The sequence below is a fragment of the Anomaloglossus baeobatrachus genome, chromosome 2 (genome assembly GCF_048569485.1).
Source record: "Anomaloglossus baeobatrachus isolate aAnoBae1 chromosome 2, aAnoBae1.hap1, whole genome shotgun sequence".
Taxonomy (NCBI): Eukaryota; Metazoa; Chordata; class Amphibia; order Anura; family Aromobatidae; genus Anomaloglossus; species Anomaloglossus baeobatrachus.
The window spans coordinates 229578137-229594477 of NC_134354.1; the positions used below are offsets into that span (position 1 = coordinate 229578137).

At 44.6% G+C, this 16341-nt stretch overlaps 1 protein-coding gene across 1 annotated transcript in view; it reads left to right on the forward strand.

Moving 5' to 3' along the window:
* Positions 1 to 663: 663 nt before the first annotated feature.
* TMCC2 (transmembrane and coiled-coil domain family 2) overlaps positions 664 to 16341 on the forward strand; it is a 100292-nt gene continuing 84614 nt past the window's right edge. The window contains exons 1-2 of the mRNA XM_075335685.1: positions 664 to 1216; positions 7808 to 8395. Coding sequence (XP_075191800.1) covers positions 1031 to 1216; positions 7808 to 8395 — 774 coding nt within the window. The 5' untranslated portion in view covers positions 664 to 1030. The remainder of the gene's footprint in view (positions 1217 to 7807; positions 8396 to 16341) is intronic.

The window sequence follows — 16341 nt, forward strand, 5'->3', positions numbered from 1 at the left end:
AAGATTTTCATATTTGGCTATATAGGGAAACACTGTGCAATCTCCAGAGCCACACATTGGTTCCTCAGACATTTTGTGGCAGTGATAGCTCTTATGTGTGGCTGCCCAGCAAGAGGCTGTTCCTTGGGTCTCATGGGTATAAGCACAGATGAAGCAGCTATTATGGGGCCCACTGGCTGTAGGACCTCTGCTCCTGGTAGTGACTATGCTCTCTGGCTCCACCGAATGGCTTCCTCTAGAGCACGGCCAGATAACCTTTGGGCTGGATGAGGGAGTTCTGCTGCTGTTTGCCTGACCTCCCCGCTGTGAATGAGGCGGTGGCCCACTCCAGACTGTGCTAGGGGCCCCACTAATCCCACAATGAGCCCTCACAGAATCCCTCACTAAAGCCCCTACAGCACCACCTTCTTGTGACAGCTCCCGCATCTCAACCCACCTTGAAACGAGCTGAGTTCCCGCCCCCATTCCTGATTGGACAAGCGCAGTTAAGCATTTTACTGCCATTGGGCGGATGCAGCGTCGCTCACTCGTGGAGGTTAGGTTGCACGCTGGTCACCCCAGGCTCTGCAGGGAGAAGTGCGGACGTAGGAGCCGGGGCCCCCGGGACCGGGAGCCAGAAGGGCCTGGGGGGCATGGAGTAGACGCCTCTCCTATGGCCTAGCCCGCAGGGTGCAGTGTGTGCAGCTCTGTGGAGCCTCTGTGTGATGTGTGGCTGCAGCGGAGCACATTGCACGTATCGGACGTGTGCTGGCAGCCGGGAGGCGCAGTGTGGGTCCGGCACATCAGTGTGTGGCTGAGCCGTGTTTGTCAGGTGAACTTGTGTGGCCATTCCTCCCCCAATGCTGGATGTGACCTTCTCCCCTTCCTTTGTTGTAATTCCACCTGTCCATTGCTGGCCTTCCTTCTTTCATGGTGCCCTGCTCCATTGCTGCCCCCACCTGCCCCTCCACCCTGTGCCCCTCCACCCTGTGCCCCTCTACCCTGTGCCCCTGTACCCTGCACCCCTCTGCCCTGCACCCTCTGTGGATACATGAAGCGCTGCCAGTCAGACGAGCTGCACCCTGAGGAGGTGGCTGCACAAGATGCTCTTTTGCCACCTACTGTCATGGAAGTGCGAGGCTCAGACAGCCCAGTACCTGGGGATTCGGGCTCTGCAGGAGCATCTGGCAGCCAGGCAGCCCCAGTCATCTCAAGAAATAAACCTCCAGACCTCAAGGTAATCTGTGGAGACTCTCACTGCATGGGGTCCAGTGTATCTGGGGGAGGCAGTACACTGTGTAGCATCTCTATGGCTGATAATGATGAGCACGCTGTACCATGCTGGGGTGCTCTGTACTCATAACCAGTCGGATGCTCGGACGGGCGCGACTTGGGTACCCAAGTATAATGGAAGTCAATGGGAAACTCTGGAGAAATGCTCGAGTCCCCCATTGCCATCCATTATACTTGGGTACTTGAGTTGCGCCCATCCGAGCGTCCGACTGTATAAGTACCGAGCATGGTAGTGCTCGCTCATCACTACTTATTATACATAAGATCACTGCCAAAGTCTCCAGAATATACTCTGTAAAGTCTTGGGAAATTTGCTTTATCTCAAAATGTACTACCATATGTAGTGAAGAATCCATGAGCCTGGACAGGGGGATAACACCACTCATCACCAGTGTATGGGCGTACGGAATGTATCAGTGTGATGCTATGAGTTACATACATCATATTGCACTAACAATTCCATACTAAGTGACTTTTATCATTCCACAGCCCAAATTCATGGTAAAATATGTATTTCTCCAAAACTAACGACATGGTCAGACAATTTTGTAGACCCTTCAACACGATTAAGCGCTCTCTCTGCATTAAATGTCAATCAATGTTTTGTATATCTATATATAATGACCGAAGACATACAGATTAACCAGAAGGAGAATTTCAGCCATATGGTAGACAGTTGTCAGTATGCATTCCTCTGCAGAGCATCGCAAGGTGGAGAGTGTTGAACTTATTTGGCTCCGTAGCTGTTTCCATAGAGACGCTGGAAAGAGAATAAAGTTTTGCTGGCTGTCTTTGGTGAGAGCTGTGGAGTGGGCTGTTAGCAAGATGCATGATATGGAAATCAAGTTAAGAAATATCATGCTTTTTTCTGCTATGTAAACAAGATATATTACCGAGATATCAAAGCGTCAAGATCTCTGATCATTGGGTTCGTCTGAGCTTTATTTGTGATGTGCTATTGCCACCAGAATCGATTGCGCCTCATCCATTCATTTTGGAAGAGAATTTCCATTTGCAGTTTTGATCACTTGTGGTTGATACATTGTCCACTTGCCCTGAGCATATCAATAGACTGAATCATTCTGCTGTTCTGGATTCTTGCTTGGGGCATTACAAGCTTTAAGGCCTATTCCCATGTCAGGTATTCACAAAGAAGTATAGTCCGTTTTTTTTCGCAGATAGCACTTGTACGTATAATAGTCTATAGAACTTTTCATATTTCAGATTTAATCCTTGGATTCCATGCAAAATCGCGAAGACATCTCCTATACTGATCCGAATCGGGATCAAAATCAGCAATGCAAGTCAATGGGTCTGAAAAAAATCTGTCAGCATTCAGGCATCCATGTGCTGCCATTTGTCACTGGCTGATAGATAGGAGAAGGTGGAGAAACTTTTTTTTTATCGTTAGTGCAAAATACTGATGAATGTTTGACCAAACTGCTTAAAGAGGCTGTCCTCTACTTTTACATTGATGGTCTATCCTTAGGAATGGTCATCAATGTCTGATCGGCTGGAGTCCTTCACCCCGCACCCCCGACGATCAGCTATTCTCAGTTCCGGCGGCGGTAGCAGGCTGCCGGAAATGCTCAGCTGTGGCACTGCTCCGTCTTCTGATGGTGGCCGCAGCCGGGTACTGAACATCCACCTCCTATTCAGATCAGTAGGAAGCAGATGTGCAGTACTCGGCCACTATCAGAAGACAGGACATCTCCTAAACTGAACATTTCAGTCTGCCTGCTGCCGCCGCCGGGACCCACAGCTGATCAGCGGGGGTGCGGGGTGTTGGACCACAACTGATCAGACATTGATGACTTACCCTAAGGATAGGCCATCAATGTAAAAGTAGCAGAGAACCCCTTTAAACCCAGTCTGTTTTTCCTATTATGTCAAAAAGCTTCTGTAAATAAGGCCTTAGAATAAAAATAAGCACACATTTATTTAGCCCTTATGCCAACCACCAGTCCATAATGACCGACACAACGTGTAATATGTAGACAGATATGAGAGTACAAGTCTGCAGTCAGTCTGTGTGACTGCAGACTTGTGAATCCTCACAGCACGCACACTGTACACTGTAAGGATTCTCTGGTACTGGGAGCGGTCAGTCATGTGACTGCAAATATACGGCCACATAGTGACTAGACATATACAGACTTTATCAATTCACATGCATGTCTAGTCGTGACCACATGTATGGAATGTGCCTACTCATGCACCAGCCTCTCTCACCTCTGGCACCAGAGAGTCCTCACATGTAAAAGCAAAATATTTGATTTTTAATCTTATTGCAAATGTACATTTCCAACAAGATTTAATAAACCTGGTTGAAGGTTCGCTGATACATAAGGAGCCGTATGCACTTACATGCAGATAAGGACTGTAGGAAGGAAGCTAACGAGCATGTATCTAACACATCTCTGCGTGAGAAAACGTGACGAGGAAATAACTGCCACAGGCTGCTAAGATGGATAACAATGGTGGAACACTAAATATAGTTAGCATTGCAAAATTGCACATCCAGAACTTGCATAAAGCGCAGGGTGACAGCAGGGGGATGGCAACCTTCCAGTCTGGGAAAATGGTGGAAATAGGCCGTGAAGTTTATTTTACATGAATTTACAGATTGCAGCAAATGCTGCTAATGGGTTAATATAAGTATTCTAGACCGTAAACATGTCACTTACAGTCTTCATCATTCATTGATTTAATATGTCCATACAAATATTGCCCATACTGCAAGTTTCAGACAGATTTGTACTGTACCTATAAATATTCCTGTAGTCATGTAGTTAATGGCCAGGGCGCCTAGCGATTTCCTGCAATTTGTCAGGGAGAAATATGTAACATTTCAGTCCTTGCTTAGCATCCATATTGTGGTCACACTTGACTAGAGAATGTCATTTATTGTAACGCTAGGACTAAGAAGCCAATGACCTGCAGTGAAATTGCCATTCTCACAAACAGCACATGGCCGCAATGCTATAAGCATTTCTAGCATTCACCACTTGGCACTACAAAATTATTCAGTATAGAACACTTAAAACACAAATTTGTCAACTATCCTTCTTTCCCATGTAACATGTTCACTGTAAAAAAAAATTGCACACAAAATAATCCCAAGCTACACTATGTGGTAAGAGTACAATTACAAACATTGGCTTAAAGGGAATCTGTCAGCAGTTTTTTGCTATGTAAGCTGAAGCCAGCATGCTGCAGGGGTTAACACAGAAAGTTCAAGCATGCCTGTTTTGTCACAGTCCAATCTATTTTTTTTTTTTTTATACAGGACCATTATCATTAGAGGAATAGAAACTCACAGTACAGAGATGTCCGGCATGCCCTCTGCTGTGATTGTACATTGACTGTGAGGTATCAATCTCTGTTGAGAGTCTGGTGTGGATGGGACAGCTCCCTAGGCTCAGCTACATGACTAAAGGGTGCTTTACATGTAACGATATCGCTAACGATATGTCGTCGGGGTCACGGAATTTGTGACGCACATCCGGTGCCGTTAGCGATGTTGTTGTGTGTAACAGCTACGAGCGAGTGTCAATAATCAAAAATACTCACCTAATCGTTGATCGTTGACACTTCGTTCATTTTCAAAAAATCGTTGCTCATTGTGGACGCTGGTTGTTTGTCGTTCCTGAGGCAGCACACATCACTACGTGTGACACCCCGGGAATGACGAACAACAGCTTACCTGCGTCCTCCGGCAATGAGGTGGGCGTGTCGTTAATGCGGCTGGTCTCCGCTCCTCCGCTTCTATTGGTTGGCCGCTGTGTGACGTTGCTGTGACGGCGCATGAACCTCCCCCTTAACAAAGAGGTTGTTCGGTGCCCACAGCGACGTCGCTAGGAAGGTAAGTATGTGTGATGGGTGTTAGCGATATTGTGCGCCACGGGCAGCGATTTGCCCATGACGTACAAACGACGGGGGCGGGTACGCTCTCTAGTGATATCGCTAGCGATATTGTAACGTGTAAACCAGCCTTAAAGCTAAAAAATCAGATTGTGTCTGCACCTAGTAATCTAAGTGATACACTTTTGTATTCAGAATCTCCTTGCCTACACCATGCTGCTTTCAGATGAGGTAGCAAAAACCTGCTGACAGATTCCCTTTAAAGGGTTATTACCATATTTTATAACTTGCTACGGCTGTCATTGAGTGTAGCGGAGGCCAGCATACACAGTCACTGCTACGTTCTACCAGGGTACTTCAAAGTTCCGGACTTGGGATCGGTGGGGATATCAGAGATTAAAACCCCAGAGATCAGCAAGTTGTCACCAATCCTGTGGAAACCTGATAACTTAACAAAATGGCAATGACCCTTTAAGAATAATGTTTGTTTTTCTTCAGGTTATATCCTGATCTGTATTTTTAGTTCATATTACCCACATAAAATGGGCATTGCCATATTAAAAACATTAAAGGGGTGGTTCACCCTTTTTCATTACTGGCCACATTGATATTATATTGATAAACAAGTTTCTTCTCAAATACCTTATGTTGCCAATAGTGCTGTGAGTGGCACTGTTGCGGTCCTCTCATGCCCATCACTAGAGTCCTGGGTTCCGTGACCTCTGATGTCCGGTGATGTCACGTCAACTGAGGCGGGCCGCAGTCTTCCTGAGTAACTGGGCTTTGGGTGGCGTTTCACCTCTCGTCACAGCCCAACAACTCCCTGCTCCCTCCTTCACTGCAGAGCGCTGCAAGCGATGAGTGGTGAAATGCTGCTCACAGCCCAGTCACTCAGTAAGACTGGGGCCCGGCCGTGGTGATATCAGGTCAACAGGAAATTGACGTGACATCACCGGATATCAGAGGTCACGGAGCCCGGTGGTCACGTGATAGGGGTAAGCGGACCGCAATATAGTGCCGCTCACAGGCGCTATTGGCAACACAAGGTATTTGAGAGAAACCTTGTTTCTCAACATATTGATGTGGCTAGTAATGAAAAGGAGTGAACCACCTCTTGAAAGGAGTTGTACCAAGTTTGGAAGTTTTCCGTGACCATAGGATGTAAATGGAGTGGTGCTGAATCAGCACACCTTCACACCTTTATGGGACCACTGGAGATGTCTAAGTGCATTGTTTGGCTGGTCTTCGGCACCCCTTGAAGAATGAATGGCATGGAGGTGTGCTGATTGACCACTGCACCATTCATACAGGGCTTTTAAGAACATCGGTTCTGGGATCACTTTCAAGAAGTTAGCTCCTATCCTTCGGATCGGGGATAATTTTTAAACTCAAGTGTCTTTTTTAATGCCTTGTGGGTGTTTTTAGGGGTGCAGTTGCAGACCCCTGAGGCACAAGATAATGTGAAAAAATACAAATCTTCATCTCCTGGTCCTCTTTATGCCTCCGGCACACTGCTTGATTACAGATGATGTGCATCTCCACAATACTGCACCCTCAGATTCCCATGGGCTTCCTTATTTATTCCAAGGCACAGAGAGGCTTTTTCTCACAAATTCCATATGACAGAAATTGTGGCATGTTCCAACTTGTTCCTTATTATTTGGGTTTTGTTTGCCCATACATGCAGCTTCGCCATCTCCACGTACTAGCAGGATAGCTGCTAATGCTACTCCCATTCTTTCCATAGATCACTGCTAGGATGAGACAGATACAAAGAGAAATGATTACATTAATGTATGCACATATATATATTTTATTATTGAATAAATTTGCACGGTGACCTTTAATGGCTGGGTGCTGGGGAGCAGGGATCCTATTGAACTGCTGTTTTCTTGACCAAGCCATCATGAAGTATTAATTATTCATGTGTGCTTGTCTGTGTTTTTTTTTTCTCGCTGTCACACAATCCAATGTTCTTTTGTCATACTCTTAATCTCTCGCTCACTATCACTTTCTCATCTTTTCTCGCACACTTCTTCACACTTACTTTCTCAGCCTCCAGTGCTATATCTTCATGTCTTTCTTCCTTATATTCAGCTTTTTCCACTGACGCTCTGTTTCGCAGACTGTTACGCCTTGCTTTACATCCCTTTGCTGTCCTCTCCTGTTGGCATCGCAGGTTAGCCCAGAGCGTAGACACCAGTCTGGGAACCTGATAGCTGACTGTAAATTTTTCATGGATGTAATGTGACATTCTCTTGCTGACTCCGTCCAGCTGTAAACTCTCAGACTGCGGGATTTCAGGTCTGACAAGCTTCAGTGCGTATGGAACTTAAATGGTTAGCACTCTGGTGGGGCACTATAGTGCAAATAGGCCTAGTATTGGGGGTAGGCTCTATACCAAAGCTTAGCCTAAACTGAAGAGCACAGTTTGTAGACCTGATGGCTTGTACACGGTGACTCGGCTTCATGGCTCGAACCAGTGTGCATGTATAAAGCTGTGCTTCTTTATGCCGGATGTAGCGGGCTTTTTTGTATAGATGGGACAGTGTTACTGCTTAAATAGTCTGTACTTATTCTTGTGTCATGCATGAAGCACATTAGCTTTGGTTAATTATCCTTATAATATATCATTGATAAAACCCTAACTAACATCCATATTTCCCTACAGAAAATCCAACAGCTTTCTGAAGGATCCATGTTTGGACACGGACTGAAGCACCTCTTCCATAGCCGTCGTCGTTCTAGAGAGCGTGACCACCAGGCAGCTTCAGAACCCACAGCCATTTGCTCAACTCCAGGACCCCAAACTCCCCAAGCATCCATAACTGCCCCCTTGTCTTCTTCAGACCACGACTCTGCAGATGAAAAAGAACGATCTCCAGAAATGCATCGAGTGTCTTATGCTGTCTCTTTGCATGATTTACCAGCACGTCCAACTGCCTTTAACCGTGTGCTACAACAAATCCGCTCCCGTCCTTCCGTCAAAAGAGGCTCTGGTCAGCATGGTGGGGGGCGTCGGAGCAAAAGTGGACCTGGGGACACAGCTCACCATCATCATCATCAGCAGTTGCGTGGCGGAAGCCCTCATCTTCCTCGACGTCCACCACCAATGGATGGTGGCTTAGCTGCGGTGTTACACCATCATCAAGGTCGACCTAGATCTTCTTCTACTACTGATGCCGCAATGATAGCGGGAGGCGATGCTGCCGGAGCTGGAGGATTTACATATGAAGATCAGGATAGAGCAGTAGAAAAGGTATGATGGTGTGCTTCTGTATGCAATTGTGTATGGTAGTGTTTACATCACGTTTTGTGAACATGTTCGACATGTGCAGCGGGAAAGCTCCAAGCTTATATGTCGATCATAGCTATTGACCCCATTCACCAGTTGTAGACCAAAAGACTGTGCTTTATTTTTGTTACATTGGACAATCGTAAAAAAAAATGGGTATGGCCGGTATCTTTTTTCACATTGTAACAGGGATTCATGCCCATGACATCCTATCACACTCTACTTTTATTTTTCCAGTGCACTTTAGACAAAACGGCAATATCTGTTTGGTTACTTTTTGATTACAGTGCCACTTTGACTAGACTCAAGCAGACACAAACTGAAGAGGGCCCCTGTGGAAGCACAACATATGAGCCTTTTTCAGTATAACTCATCATAATGCACAATTACACCTATTTTGGAGTGGGCTTCTTACCTTTTCGGCCCACGTGAGGCTGCCCAGGTTGCACTAATGGTATGTCCTGCCCTGCACTTTGTAACCAAAAAGTAAATGAAAAGCAATGAGAAATTGAAGAACATTTCATGGTTTTTACACATATACAGTGTGTCCACCCATATTCTGTCCACCGCCATTAACTTGAGAACGGCGGCAACTATAGGCATAGAAGTGGTGTCTAGGTATAGTAAAGTAGCCATGCAATACACAATGAAACCACCCATAGCGCCACCTGGTGGAAAACAACAGAGTTAGCATTTTTATCTCGAAAACGGAACGAGAGAGAGAAAAAAAGTGAATTAAAAAATTGTAGGGCATCATCAATTCAATACAAATCGACACCTCGCATACAGAAATGCTATGATATGAAACCCATGACCCCCCCCCCCCCCCCAAAACATTGAATGCTGGTCACGCATATGGCGCTCATTTAACTTTGATGCTCAAAGTGGCCACCGTTAGCTGCAATGCACATCTGGACTCTGGACAGCATACTTTATCTTGCTGTGCTGCACATTGTGCAAACGTGTCACCTACCATATTGCACAATCATCTGGGATACGTCGTCGTATGTCCTTCAATGTTGGTGGAGGGGTCGCATACACCTGCTGTTTGATGTGACCTCACAGAAAGAAGTCCAATGGGGTCAGGTTAGGTGAGCGTGGAGGCCACTCCACACAGCCACCATACCCAATGACTTGTAGGAAGGTATCCATGAGGTATCGTCCGCAGCCTTGTGAGTTTTACACGTTCTTATCATAGCATTTCTGTATGCAAGGTGTCGATTCGTATTGAATTGATGATGCCCTACAACTTTATAATTCACTTTTTTTTCTCTTTCTCGTTCCGTTTTCGAGATAAAAATGCTAACTCCATTGTTTTCCACTAGGTGGCGCTATAGGTGGTTTCATTGCGTAGCGCATGGCTACTTTACTATACCTAGACACCACTTCTATTCCTATAGCTGCTGCCGTTCTCAAGTTAATGGCGGTGGACAGGATATGGGTGGACACACTGTTTACAGTCATGGCAAAAAGTGTTGGCACCCTTGAAATTGTTTCAGAAAATTAAGTATTTCTCAAGGTTGATTTTTGTAATTACACATGTTTTGTCATACAAATGTTTGTTTCCTTTATGCGTACTGGAACACACAAAAATTGGACATACTGTCACACAAAACCTCAAAAATGGGCCGGACAACAATGTTGGCACCATCAACTTAATATTTCGTTGCATACCTTTTGGAATAAATAACTGCAATCATCTGCTTCCTTTAACCATCAACAAGCTTGCACCTCTCAACTGGAGTTTTGGACCACTCTTCTTTTGCAAACTGCTCCATGTCTCTCATATTTGAAGGCTCCTTCTCTCAACAACAATTTTAAGATCTCTCATAGGTGTTCAATAGGCTTTAGATCTGGACTCATTGCTGCCACTTCAGAATTTTTCAGCGCTTTGTTTCCATACATTTCTGGGGGGCTTCTGAAATATGTTTGGGTTCATTGTCTTAGGACACAAACCCACCTTCGTGACACTGGGCACAACATTGCGACCCAAAATCCTTTGGTAATCTGCCTTGCACACAGTCAAGACACCCAGTGGCAGAAGTAGCCAAACAACCTCCAAAGATGCTTCACCATATTTGACTGTAGGTACTGTGTGATTTTCTTTTTATTTCTCATTTCGTTCTCGATAAACAGTAGAATGATGTGCTTTACCAGAAAGCTCTATCTTGGTCTCATCTGTCCACAAGATGCTTTCCCAGAAAGATATTGGCTTACTTATGAACATTTTGGTAAGGCTGCTTTCACAATACGTCTTTTTAACATGCGTCCTGAACGGTTTTTTGCTGCAAAAGCGGATCCTGCTTTTACAGCAAAAAATGCATGCAAACGCATGTGTTACTTTGCAGGATCCTGTCACTGGATGTTTAGGGGCGGGCATTGGAATCATGTGATCGGGAGTGATGGGAACTAAACGTGCCAGACTGGGAGCCGGCATCTGACAGCTGCGAGGCTCGTAACCAAGGTAAACATCGGGTATACTTGCTTGGATACCCGATATTTACTTTGGTTACAAGCGTCTGCAGCTGCTAGGAGCCGGGCTCCCTGCACACGTTACCAACGTAAACATCGGGTAACTAAGATAAGTGGTTACCCGATATTTACCTTGGTTACGAGTGTCCGCAGCTCTCAGGTGGGGGAGAGGGAGGGTGAGAGACAGAGAGAGAGGGAGGAGAGAGACAGAGAGGTAGGAGAGAGAGACTGATCACACCAGGCTGGCTTCTGTGCATGCTCATTAGAGCAAGCAGGATCCTGCCTATCAGCACGCCAGCGTTCACCTGCGTTTGCGTGCTGTTTAGTCAGGATCCAGCAATTTGCAGAAGTTGGACGCAGCTCAAAAACGCTACAAGTAGCGTTTTTGAAAGATGTTAAAAAACTGCAAGTAGCTGGATCCTCACTATAACGCACGCAAACTCAGGTGAACGCATGTTAACGCGAGTCCATTGCAAATGCATTGAAATGAAAACGCATTTGCACTGGATCCGTTTCTGCGTTAAAAAAACGTTCAGGACGCATGTTAAAAAGACGTAGTGTGAAAGCAGCCTAAGCTGCAGTCTAGCTTTTTTATGTTTCTACCCTTTTGTGTGTATCTGTGTCAGCACTGAGATTCTTCTGGGTCTCTTGCCATTGCGTTTAATTTCATTCAAATGGTGACTGATAGTTCACACTGACCCTGATGCACCATGAGCCTGCAAGACAACTTTGATTTCTTTGGAACTTGATTGGGGCTGCTCATCCTGACTATCCTGTGTTGCAACCTTTCATCAATTTTTTTCTGCCATCCACATTACGGGAGATTAGCTACACTAGCATGAGTTGCCAAGTTCTTGATTATATTGCGCACCGTGGACAAAGGAACATCAAGCTCTCTTCACAGATAGCCTTGTAACCTTGAGATTGTTGATATTTTTCAAAATTTTGGTTCTCAAATCCTCATATATAGTTAGTGTCTCCTTTTTCTGTTCCCCATGCTTAGTGTGGCACACAAACACAAAACAGATTGAGTCAACTTCTCCCCTCTATCTGGTTTCATGTGTAATTTTCATATTGCCCACACCTATTACTTGCCACAGGTGAGTTTGAACGAGCAACACATGCTTGAAACAAAGTTGTTTACTCACAGTTTTGGCAAGGTGCCAACAATTTTATCCTGCTTTTTTTTGTCTAAAATAATGTCTAATTTGCCTATTTTTCTCAGGTTTTTTTTGTCTTGTTCCAACTCTCACAAAGGAAATATACATGTGTATAACAAAATGTGTAGTTGTAATATTTTTCTGGGAGAAATACTTCATTTTCTGGAACAATTTCAAGGATGCTCAGTCTTTTGGTCCATGACTATATATTCTTCTTTAAGTGTGTGCTGGAAGTTGCTCCAAATTAATTGAAAGGCCTCTTAAAGGGAATGTGTTGTAAAAAAATAAATATATGTTAACTTAAAAAAAATATATATTTCCTTTTTTTAATGGTATGAAATATGATAATTCTTTAAAAAGTTTGGAGATTATCAACTTTAAAACACGAGGGGGAGCAGCTGCTCACATGTGTCATGAATAGTGATGAGCGAGTATTTGCGAGTATATTCGTAATTGCTATACTCGTAACATGTACTTTGTAATACTCTCGTATTTGTTCCAAATAGCGAGTACAATGCAAGTCAATGGGAAATGCGAGTAATTTTCCTCTGGACCCAACAAAGAGGTCTGCGGGCCTGAGGAAAAAACTGAAATGGATGGAAAAGTGATGCAACTACCGTATTTTTCGGACTATAAGACGCACCGGACCATAAGATGCACCCTGATTTTAGAGGAGGAACATAGGAAAATAAAATTTTAAGCAAAAAATGTGGTCATGACACACTGTTATGGGGCGAGGATCTGCTGCTGACACTGTTATGGGGGGTAATGTCCCCAAATTCTCTACTAAGGTACCCCATCCTGGTAATGATCCTCCTGCATTGTATATGATCCCCATCTTTGTATATATGTTCCTCATCTTGGTATAGCCTCCATCCTGATAAATACCCCCATCCTGGTACAGCCCCCATCCTGCTATATACCCCCATTCTGCTCATAATATACCACCACCCTGGTATATACTCCCATCCTGCTATATACTCCCATCCTGCTATATACTCCCATCCTGCTATATGGCCTGTATCCTATGGGACAGAAAAAAATGAACGTTTATACTCACCTTTCCTTACTCCATGCAGCATCGATCATCTTCCTCTCTGTCAGCAGCAGCACCGCTGACCTGTGTGGAGCCACTCCCCTGCAGCATCGCGATGTCCTCCTGTCTGCCGGCTCGCTGATGTGTGTGGAGAGCGCGCACAGGGATGACGTCATTGCTGTGCTCACTGTTCTCTACACAGATTAGCTGGCCGACAGACAGGAGGACATTGCGATGCTTCAGGGGAATGGTGACTGGTGAGTATACCGTAGTTATTCACTGCCCCCCGTGCTGATGATGATGTGCGGGGGGCAGTGAATACAGCCGCACATGATCATGCCAGGGGTGATCACGCGGCCGGCTGTTTACTATGCGTGCACCCCCGACCATCATCCCGCCCACCTATCAGCTACAGCTTCAGCGCTAAGAGATGATGGGCGGGAGGATGGACGTGCATATGAAATGAGCGGGCCCACGACGTGGTCACGGCAGGCGCTGCTACAGCCTGCTTGTGCTGCCGATGACCCGCTTCACCGCAGCACCCTTATTCCCCGCAGCCATGCCCTACATTCAGACTATAAGACGCACACCCCACTTTCCCCCTATATTTTGGGGGGAAAAAGTGCGTCTTATAGTCCGAAAAATACGGTAAATGGGGAGATCCTGGAGAATATGCCTGCATGTCACAAAGAACTGCTGGCAGTGCCGATTCTGGTCCCTTCTTGCAGAACAATATAAAAATAAAATGAATAAATGCAATTCCTACATTCTTGTTTTTTTTTTTTTTTTTTTTTTATTTACGTGTTTTTTTATTAATGGTCTTCAATGTGATAAAAATGACCTTTCATCATAATTCCTTAGGTTAGTATGATTAAGGCATTACCAAACTTGCACTGGTTAAGTTTAATGTTGAGAAAAAGATGTTGCTTTTTCTCATTTGGATTGTAGCACCACTTTTTGAGACCCATAATGTTTTTATTTTTCCATTAATGGAAATATGTAGAATGTTGATCACTTCTTATTGCATTTTATTTAGGGAGGTGTGGTGAATGAATAAACAATTCAAGCTTTTTGGTTATTTTTCTGTTTATGGCATTTACTTTAAGGGTTAAGTAATTTTAAATTTTGATAGCTCAGACCGGCAATACAAACTATTTTTCATTTTGTAATTTATTTTTAAACAAGAACTTCTGATATTTTGTTATTTTTAAACCTGTGGAATATTGTATGCAGTGTAGTGTAAAGCCTACTTTACACCTTACAATTAAGCATACAATATTGTATGCGATCGTAACCGCCCCCATCGTATGTGCGGCACGTTCAATTTGTTGATTAATTGCCGTCACACGAACTTACCCTTCTATACGACCTCGATGTGGGCGGCGAACATCCACTTCCTGGAGTCGGAGGGACGTTCGGCGTCACAGCGACGTCACAATGCGGCCAGCCAATTGAAGCGGAGGGGCGGAGATGAGCGGAACGTAAACATCCCGCCCACCTCCTTCCTTTTGCATAGCCGGTGGGAGCCACGGGACGCAGGTAAGATCTGTTCATTGTTCCTGGGGTGTCACACACAACGATGTGTGCTGCCTCAGGAACATTGAACAACCCGAAGTTCAATTTTTAGCAAATGAACGACGTGTATGCGATGATGATGTGCGTCACTTACAACGTGACCCCGCCGACACATCGTTAGATATGTTGTAGCGTGTAAAGCCCGCTTTAGTGTATACTTATAAAAGGCTGGAAATGAAGGGGATAATTGTGCGCTTCCGTCGTGGAGAAATGAGGCTGATGATCTGATGAATAACGTGTAGTTTTATTGTCAACGCGTTTCAATGTAAATAAACTTCTTCAGGACAAACTATAGTATGTTCTGAAGAAGAAGTTTATTTACTTTGAAACACGTTGACAATAACACTACACATTGTTCATCGAATCATCAGCCTCATTTTCTACAACAGCAGCGCAGGATTAACCCCTTCATTTCCCGCCTTTTATGTTCGTTATTGTGGGTCTGCATCAGCCGTCTCATTGCTTTCTGTGGTTGTGGGTTCACAACGTCCACCAGGTGAGCAGTTGTCCACTACCTCCATCCATCTATAGTCAGATAAGACCCCATTGCGCTCTCTCATTCCAGATTACTTTTGGGTATTAATATACTCACTAATTACCATCTTCACCCGCCTCCCAGCACCGCTCTGGTTCTGGTCATGTGACAGCGAACCTTACCAGCCATATCACACTATTTGTGACCTGCAAGTCGCACTCACAATCTAAGCCTATGGGGTGTCGGCTTCCGGCTCACACATAGTTACATTGTGATTGAAATAGAAGTCACATGACTGAGAAGACATGACTGAGAAAAGGACTGGGTGCAGATGGCTATTGGTGAGTACATCAATCCCTTTATACTACAGTACATACAATTTTACACATATTAAGGGAATAAACAAACTATCATGAGTGCTTCTTTAATGGAGGAGAAGGGGTGAGTTGAATTTTATTTATTTACTATCTGTAGTACCCAGCGTTGTCCGGGATAGTAACTAAGTCACCCACTCTGCCACCCTCACCATCGAAATCATATTAACTAACACAAAAGCTTCTTATATTAAGAATGTCCTTTGTTGCCTATAGCAACCAATCAGAGCTGCTATTAATGACCTGTAGCAAAATAGAAGCAGAGCTGTGATTGGTTGCTATAGGCCACCTGATAAATATCCAGGCTAACTGTCAAAACAGCCAATATATTGCCTCATGAAACCCCACACAATTAGTATACAGGTAAGGCCATGTGACTTACATCCGCCTCTACAACAGCGTTGGCTGAGCGTCACCATCGAAATCATATTAACTCACACATACGCTGTCCTATAATGTTTTTCGTTGCCTATAGCAACCAATCAGCGCTCCTTGACCTCTAACAAAATAGAAGCTGAGCTGTGATTGGTTGCTATAGGCCACCTGATAAATATCCAGGGTAACTGTCGAAACAGCCAATATATTACCTCACACATACAGTTTGTGTGAATGTGTGTCTCTTTCTGTGTGTGTCTCTTTCTGTGTGTCTCTTTTTGTGTGTGTCTCTTTTTGTGTGCGTCTCTTTTTGTGTGCGTCTCTTCTGTGAATGCGTATTTCTCTTTGTCTTTCTGTGTGTCTTTCTGTGTCTCTCTCTTTTTGTGTGTCTGTGTCTTTTTGTGTGTCTGTGTCTGTGTGTCTTTGTGTGTGTGTCTGTGTGT